The sequence below is a fragment of the Tigriopus californicus genome, chromosome 8 (assembly GCF_007210705.1).
Source record: "Tigriopus californicus strain San Diego chromosome 8, Tcal_SD_v2.1, whole genome shotgun sequence".
Taxonomy (NCBI): domain Eukaryota; kingdom Metazoa; phylum Arthropoda; class Copepoda; order Harpacticoida; family Harpacticidae; genus Tigriopus; species Tigriopus californicus.
Window position 1 is genome coordinate 7552448 of NC_081447.1, and position 9387 is coordinate 7561834.

General features: G+C 42.2%; 2 protein-coding genes across 2 annotated transcripts; both read left to right on the top strand.

Moving 5' to 3' along the window:
• The first annotated feature begins 47 nt into the window (after nucleotides 1-47).
• Nucleotides 48-2672, top strand: LOC131884831 (trichohyalin-like). The gene has a single exon (XM_059232715.1). The coding sequence runs from the start codon at nucleotides 48-50 to the stop codon at nucleotides 2670-2672; it is 2625 nt and encodes an 874-aa protein (XP_059088698.1).
• Nucleotides 2673-5753: 3081 nt separating this feature from the next.
• LOC131885527 (uncharacterized) lies at nucleotides 5754-6295 on the top strand (the record flags this gene model as incomplete). The annotated part of the gene is given in 1 exon segment (XM_059233590.1): nucleotides 5754-6295. A coding segment is annotated over 1 exon segment (384 nt), but the record flags the coding sequence as incomplete, so codon positions are not given.
• Between the last annotated feature and the right edge of the window lie 3092 nt (nucleotides 6296-9387).

A 9387-nucleotide genomic window follows, 5' to 3' on the forward strand; every position in this document is an offset into this window, starting at 1 on the left:
TGGAGGCTGAGAGGCTCCAAGCTGAGGCGAAGCTCGAGGTGGAACGCATGAGGATCGAGGCTGAAGCCCAGGCTCAAAAGAGGAAGAAAGAGGCTGAAGCCGCCAGACAAAAAGCCATTCAAGAGGAACTGAAGAAGCTCATGGAGGAGGAAGAAATTGAGAAGGAACAAATGATCCTGGCTGAGAAGAAGAAGCGCGAAGAGGAAGAGCGCAAACTTGTTGAACATATCCTGGAGCGACGAAGGAAGGCGGAAGAGGAGGTTAAGGCCCAACGACGGGCTTTTGAGGAGGAAAAAATTCGCGAAAACGAGATCTTGAAGAAACAAATGGCTGAAGAGAAAAGAAATCGGTTCAAGGATTCTAACCATTCGAAGTCGTTCCCAATTCCAAGCTCAAAGGAACTCCCTAAGCGGCGGAAATTACTCGACAATCCAATTTTGAATAAGTTCGAAGCTCAAGCCAAATTACCGGAGGCCGAGGAAGCTATTCGAAAAGCACAAATTGAGAGCAAGCGTCGAACCAAGCCTTTTCAATTAATCAAGGACAAGATCAAGAACACTTCCCGGATCAATTTGGACAAATTGAGGAGGAGTCGAAAAACCCTGGGATCCTGTCTTTCCAAGGAGAAACTAAGAACGGTAGTGAAAACGTCACGTGATCAATTGAACCAAGAGGTAACCTTTGCTCAGGATGATGACCACAATTTACGGAAAACAGATATGAAAAACTACCTCCTCTCCCAAGTTCTTTATGATGGACAAGCCGAGGTCAAAGCGGCCTCCAAGTGCCACACCATTCCCGAGACACCAACGTCAAAAAGTCGAGAGCAATCTCAAAACCAGCGAGAGATTGAGAGAAGACGTAAAGAATTTGAACTCTACAAACAAGAGATGGAAAAATACCTCTCGTTGTTTGAAAATTCTTCGGAAGGAGATCAATTTCAAGGAAACAAAGCTTCGAAAGAAGACTCATCTTTGGCAAAGAAACCCATCCACAATATTGGAAACATTAAGGAACTTTTTGAGAGCAGAAATGGGCCCCAACAGGCCACTGCGGCAAAGGACGTGCCCAAAAACGCAGTGGGCAAACTTGACACTCAAGCAATATTCGCGTTCCAAGAGGAACGGCCAAAACCTCCAACGAAGATGGATTATGTCCCAGTAGTGATTGATAAAGAAGCCTTTGAAAGGACCATGAATAAATTTGAAATGTACAAACAAGAGGAAGAACTAAGAGAGGAACGAGTCAAAGCGATCCAAGCTCGTAGGAAACTAAAAGAAGCACAACTTGGAGAGGCACAAGAGATGTCAGAAGATGAAATGGAGACTGAAAGCGATGAAGAAAATGACCCGGGTCTCACAAGCTCAGACGATGATGAGATGGAAAAAGAGGAGCATGCAAACGACCAGAAAATTAGTCGCGAGTGGACCTTGAAGCAAAAAGTTGTTCAAGAACTACAGAACTTGAAGGATCTGGACGAGAAATTAATGAACAGGTCGGCCAAAGAGAATCGAAGGCGCCAGGTTTTAAGGCAAGTTCAATCCGAAATTGAATCAATCACAAGGCCTGTCAAAAGCTCAAGTGCCAATGATAAAGAAGAAGATGATACTCCACAATGGATCAGAATGATAATGGAAATGGCTCCTCGACAAAACTTAGATAGAATGGAAGATCTAGTTCAAGACGATATCCAATCAGAAATGAGCCAAGATCAAGGATTCGAAGTAGAGGGCAAGAAGATGGAGAAATTTGTTTCCTTTGAAGAGTCCGTGAACGCATTAATGTCATTAATTGATGATGAAGATGAGCTTTCCTCTCGTAAGAAATCCTCTCAGACCAGTCCCAGGAGACCACAAAAATTGAACATGGAGGATTTTTCGTTTGAAAGCGCCACACAAAACGATTCCAAGCCTAAATCGACTGTCGCATGTAAGGCCAACATCAAGGAAGTAAAGGAACAGTTGTTGAGGAAGAACTCCAATGCTATAGCGTCAAAGGCAAATGACCAAGCAAAAGGATTCCTCGGAAGGGCTTGTAATGACATTAAAAGATCTTTGACGAGACGCAACCAAGAGACAAAACGATCAACCCCACCACGTCGTCTGCAAAGAAGAAAATCGATCATCCAACTCCCCGAATTTGAAGCCAATCCCTCAGAGGCAAAACATTCGCAACCAAAGAAGATTTGGTCTTACCAAAACAGGACTATGAAAGAGTTGTATGATTTGGTTAACCACAGGTCAGACGATGTCTCATCAGGTATTGCTACAAAAGCCGAGCATATTATGGAACAATCAAAGACTTTGGAACAAGCTAAATCCGACTTGAGCCACGCCCATGATCAACCTGTTATGCTATATGACGAGTTTCTTTCTAATGTTGAAAACTACCTAGAGAAAACCAAAGCAAATTCGGTCAAGAACTCCCTCTTTAATGACAATCTCCAAGCATATCTGGATCTCATTCAAGATGCAAACAATCATGAGAAGGAATCGAAATTTCCAAGCACACCAGGTATTTGCATTCCATATGAGTGTAATGGTTCCTCAATCAGGAGAGAAAATATGCTAAAACCATTTGAAGGTAGCCAGACTCAAGAGCCTCACAAGCGCAAACAAGTTGGCAAATTAAGCGAAGAGCAATTGAACGTAATCAAGCAATTCGGAAGATGATTCTCCCAGGTCTAAACCCAAGACCAGTTCTGTTCTGACTCACCCTACAATTTGTAAGACGTTGAGGTCAAAATTCGAAAGCAATGGTCAACAAACGGAAATCCCCGTCAGTTCCAATAAAAAAATGATTAAACTCGTTCATTTTCCGATGGATCAAACAAATGTCGACGTTAAATCCTCGCAACAACGAGATCACGAATGGAAATGGAAACAAACTCCCATTCAAGAGCTTCTACACTTTGTTCAAACAAATAGCTGTAATCACGCTCCAGAGCTAGAAAAAACCGTCAGGAAGTCTTTGAACGTGGAACAATTGGAACTTCGAGCGAAAGAGATTCAACAACTTACGTCACAACGGGATGCAATTTTGATGAGCTCATGCGAGAACTAGAGATAATCACCAACGCCGAATTCAATGATGAGCCAGAGCATCCCCATCCTGTTTCCTTTGAATTGGAACATGTCGGGCATTACAGAGCGTATCGTCAAGCACAGAAAGCAAGACGTCAACTAAAGGCTTTAGTCTTCCAAAATTACGAACACCATGGAAAATTGCCGAAATCAAAGGAAATTTACTCACGCTCAACAATCCACGAGGGTCGAGAGATCCGACCACAACGTGGGCAAATTAGAAACACATCGGGTCAAGGCGATTGAGGCTGGAAACGATAACTCATTCATCAAACAAGATCAGAATAACGGCAAAAAAGGAACGAGTCAGTACCTATAAACCAGATTAGGAATAAATACGAGCTCAGTCAAAAACACAACAACAGTCACAGAAGGCCCCAAAGTGAAAAGAAAGAAGGTTCTCATAGACTCTTTTCGTCCTCAAGAGAGCTCAGACTTGACTCTGAGGTCACCAAAGCAGTCGAAACAAACCAAGATTTTCCCCACCCAATCCATGAGGAGCCTCTCCAAACTTCAGCCTTCATCCATTACCAAGACGGAGGAAGAGGGCAAACCTATTAGGAGATCGAGACAAAACATGGAATCTTGGCAGCAAATTGATGATCCTGAAGAGAGGAAAAAGGCAATTTTGGCCAAACACGCCTTAAACCTGTACGGATTAACGATAACATTAAGAAAGATGATCTTGAGGATTTAGACACGATTCCGTCACACATTTTGAACGATGAGGTCCTGTACCGTAAGTATGAGACAACAAATTGCCGACCAATTTACAGACCAAGAAAGTTCATCAGACGACGACCACGTCTCCAATGTCGGAAAACACGATACTGGAATGAACCTGAGCAATTTGCTTAGTGCCATGCGTTCATCCTCGTTCGAAAAGCTGGAGCTGAGGCCAAACTAAACTATCGCAAGGCACTAAAACACCAAACGATTTGGCCAATATTCCAGGCACTTGCAGCAATTTAAAACAAAAGTTTGAAACACCGAAAGGCAGCACGGTTGCCAAATCAAAGCGCCAAAATCCCATTGACAACGAGAAAATCCAACATTTAAATCTGAAAGGCTTTTGGGAGACCCAATTTGGAACGGACGGAGTGTCAAAAGAAAGAAGATCAAAGCCGGAAGTGGTCACGCCGGAAACCAGGGGACTGCACTAAAGAGATTCAAATCTGCCATTCAATTAGAACAGTCTCATCCAAAACTTGACCTAGTGAACACGTTTTTTCGAAATAGATTGGATGACTCCGAGCAGAAGGTTGCAAAGATCCAAAAGTGGAGGACAATTTGTCCCTGACAGAAAATATCTTGGACAATCAAGGTCGATTGGAAATTTGAAAAAAACTCCCGTCGAACTTGACTGGAACACGACTTCAAATGCTCAACAAGCACAACCTCAAATGGCAAACTGATCAGCACATTCCAGACACCAATGTGAGAGCAAAAAGATTCCAGTACGAAAAACCTTCCTCCACGGAAAGCTTATCGTTTGGTAACATGGAAACGGAATTGAGCGCAATTCGGGAAATTCGCAGAAACACATCACAAGACGGCCAAAGTTATGAAAAAAGAGCAATTGCTCAAGTTTCTCAATCGGAATTGGATCATGTCCGAGAAGTCCGGCGTCGTCGTAACTCGATTGACTTCGATCAGCCAAGTCAAAAAGACCCAACAACGATGAAGCATGACACAGCAATGGAGCTGGAAGCCATTCGATGTTGGAGGGAATCGGAAAGAACGATTTCAGATGAAGAACCGGTCAAATACCCAAATCGAGATGTGGTTCAAAGGGAGTTGGAGGCCCTGCGACGTCTTCGCCAACAATATCCCAACGTGTGCGAGGCGGATTGTGAGGTGGCGTACCACAATGCAGCTCTTCAGAAAGAATTACAGTTCATTGGGCATCTCCGCCAGAAGTTCAACTTCCAGGAACGATTGCCTCCTCAAACCCACGATCAAAGGGACATCATTCAACGAGAGCTGGCAGCGTTGAACTACGCCAGGAAACATTTGCTGTCCAAAGCAAATATTGAGCCCGATATCCAAAATGTTAAACAACAAAATACAGTTCAGAGGGAGCTTGAGGCGCTGAGAAAACTCCAGAAAATCGGAGCGTTTACTCCGCAAGGGCTTTTTCGAGATGAAGCAACAAATACTGCCATTAAAAGGGAGTTGGAAATGGTCTCCCTTGCCAGACGATCTGGGCAGTATGGTCCCCAAGAATACTTACCGATGAGTCAGTCGGGACGAGAGGGTATAAATCAAGAATTAGAAGTTCTTAGACGATCCAAGAGCTGCCAACAATTCAACTTTGATTCACATGACACCATCAATCCTCAAAGGTTATCAATCGCTCAAGAATTAGCCAATATCAAAGAGATTCGAAATAGCACCCACTTCACGGAATGCCTTCCTTCCTCATTGTCTCAGCAGGAATTCGAGATGCACCGACAACAACGCCGTCGGGATGTGAAGCAACTCCTCGAGGCCAGAGATCTACGACACAATTTGGAAGAATCGGAAACCAATGAAAACGGAAGGAAATTAACTGAAAGACAACGAATCGATAATGAGCTCCAAGAGATCCGGACTCTAAGAAGATCCAAATCGTGTAATGTCAGCGCCAACGCACGAGAAGACCGCAAACTGTACCGTACATCCGCCTAGAGATCCGGACTCTAAGAAGATCCAAATCGTGTAATGTCAGCGCCAACGCACGAGAAGACCGCAAAACTACCTCTGTCAGTCAAATTCAAGATCCAGTCAAGTGCCGGAGAGCTCGAGACCAAGTCTCGCCCAAAGATGAACCAAATGAGCCACTGGCAATGTCCGAGCGCGATCGGATCCACCTGGAACTGGAAGAACTCCGACAAATCCGTCGCAACTCCACAATATCGAAAATAAGCCATGGACGTGAAGATTCTCTCCAAAAACGGCGTCCATACCAACGAGCTGTCAGTGTGACCAGTTTGGACACTGGAAGTAACACAGTTGACTCCTCAAGCCGAAGCAATGATATGATTCGGGCAATGTTCGATTCACAAGCTCCAAAGATCAGATTTGGGGGCAGTGGAAATTCCATGTCTTCCTTGCCGCAAATAACCAGGCGGAATTCGGTCAAAGCCAGGAAAGTCAAGGACAAACGGAAATGGGTCCACGATACTGTGAACAAATACTTCAATGTCATTTTGGAAGAACAGGAAGAGGAGAAAGAAGAGAGATAATCATATTTTGTCTCTCCAGTACTCTCTCTGGGTACTGTTCATTAATCCTACCCACGTGCCCCACCGCATCAGGTATTGGAACTATCCGTCAAGATGTACTATTTATTGCCTGTTCTATGTACTGACCTATCGAATTCTTCTAATGGACCCTTGTTGCTGGAATCCTGGGAGTATGTGCTCAAATGGGGACAAGAACCCAAGCCAGATAGTGCCGTTTTTTGCAACCTTTGTCTCAGGATTATATTTATGCAAGAGTCTATGGTTTATGGCCAGTCTGATCAATGAAACATGCATTTATATTGCGGACATTCATTTTCTCCTGACATGATTTGCCTCGAATTATTGGCCAACTGGCTCTAACAGTGAATAAATTGGAGACAACCCACCGCATGTAAATAATCATGCTCTCTCTATTTTCAAGTTGTTTCAAAGACTGCCACAAAGCCTCTTCATGTGAAGCAAAAGCCATTTCCAATCCAATAAAACTGTGTGGACGATTATTGAAGCTGCCAGGTTCATTCCAAAACACTTCCTCGAGCGAAGAACGTTTGAGACCTCACCAGTGTAGGGTGTTGCGAAAGAGGTGGACCACCTCCAGGTTTCTGATATCCCTCACTTGTTCAAATGCACATTGAGCAATAAAACCGAAAGGTCATTGTTGGCACACAAACAAAAGATTGCCACCACTTATTAATTCAAACTGTTTTGAATTAAATAGAATTCAGGCTTGCAGCTGTTTTGAAAGACGAATTGGTCAAAAACCATGTCTGAGGAAATTGACTAGCACGATCAAGTTCTTACTCATCATTCTCAGGATGCCCAAAGAATGTTACCAATGTCAAGCCCGAGAAATTGTCATTGCTTTAAATTCAATTGGTATTCATAAAAGAGAAGATCCAGAAGTTTCCCATTGCTCAATTTTGAACCTCTTGAAACGCACCAGGAAATGGCATGGTCTGAAAATTGTGGTTTATGCAATAAAATCTGGTTTACTAGAGGGATTATAAGATGTTAGGACAATATGCGAAAAGAATTCATAATCCCATTCATTATTATCATTGGAAATCCTACTTATAGCAATGAATTTGGGGTGGTCCGTTTTTTTGAAACAACTCATTGTTTTCTGTGAGCTAAGGTCATTCATTCGTCCTAATGTTACTTTTTATCGCTGTTATGTTAGGCTAGCCCACTTTTGGATGTGGCACACAGCGTGTCTCGAATATAAAATGTGATCTCATCTATTGGAAACAAGGTAGATATTTTAAATGCACCAGTTTCGTCCTGTTTGGTACGTCCATACTTTTTTTTATCAAAAGACATCACACACAACATCGAGTGGCTTTTGGCAAAGATAATATGAGAGTTGCCAAATATCCAAATAGTACATTAAAGGGTGGAAGAACGTTGATGACACAAGTGAGACAAGGAGTGTGGTAAGTGATTGGGCACATTCAGCTTTAAGAAACTCGATAATAAGGCGACATATACTACAACTTCATTTCAGGTAAGAGTTCCTCCTTTTGCAACACACTATTCTGTCACTTGGATGTAATGGCTATTTTTTCCGGTTTTCCACCTCCCAAAGTAGACTCCTGATTGCACAATTGGTCAAACGTTTGTACGTATTTTAGAAATCATTACACCTTTCAAGCTTTCTGCGACGTTTCTTCCGCAGGTTTCTTTTGAATATGTGCGTTACAAACAGAAATTAGTTTTAATATGGACTAATTTCAAGTCTCGTTCTGACCTAAGTTAAAAAATGAAGAATTTGAAATGTACGCCTCGAAAACTATTTACCAAATGTCAATCGATCAAACGATTCATTATTTCAAATTTCTAGCTCTATCAATCATCAATAATTCAATGGCTTCCTCAAAAACTGTCTCGGTTTTTGTCAAGCTCGTGAATTTATCTAAGAATTGAAAAAATAACAACAAAGAAATGACAGCAACAGTGTTAAATATACAGTAGCAAGTTAAGTCTAGGGGGAAATTGAGCTTCGTAGGTTGATGAGGTTGTGTAACAATCCCACAAAACGTTTGTATTTTGATCATGGGTGTACAATGCACTTTTTTTTTAACTTTGCGAACTAAATACCAGAAAATACTGCATATAGTTGATTAGACTAATTACTCCATATTGATTTTTAATGCACGTTTGAGTGTCTTCAGTTAGATCTTTCTAAAAAATATTTGCACTATTTGGCCATTTTTGAGATCATTCGCAATATGTATTTGCCATTTTGAGCATATGTGTTTTCTTGACAGAAATTTGCATTCCCTCTCATGAGTAAGGGTCTGAGGAGTAACTAATTTTCTTCTCTTTGACGGTGAACACTCGCTCGAGATTGATCACTTATATCCAACGGCATACTAGGCAATGTCTTACTAAATTACCTTTAATGGCTGTTCAATTGTACTCAATTACGTTAACCGCTTGACAGAGGCTCTTTTAAATTCGCCTGATCCTTCGTATTTAAGTGACGGCAAACTAGTTCAGTTGTTTCAGACGAACCATTTATCAGGCATTACGAACTGCACACTCATTGTACGAACGAAAAATAGTGAAACGAACTAGGTGATCCAATTATGAGAGACTTCAGATCAGGACCATTTTCGTCTATGGGAAAGGTCTGAATGGTACATGTCATTTGGATCTTCCATGATGAGATCAGGCTAATTTGATTTCCAGTCAAGTCAGACATAATTGGAACGGGCTAAGGTGGTCTACGCATACAGTAGGATACGATACGGGACGGTAACATAAATCGATGTGAATGAACGAATGTCATTTCCTTACTTTAACTATTGATGTGAGCTAATAAGAGTGAAAGTACTGACTGTGCCATGACCGTTGCAATGTCAAGTTTGAATGTACCCATGATTCTGCCGTTTCTAAGAAAATGCCTTTGAAGCACCTTCAGGAGGTAAATGGGTATTGTTTAAGTCGAAATGGATGAGGAAGGAACCCCAGATTAATGCCACGATTTCAAGGCCACCACGTGTAGTGGATGGACCACGGGAGTCGAGTGGTCAGTGGGCGTTGATCGATTAAGTGAGAGTGTGAGAGAGAGTTTT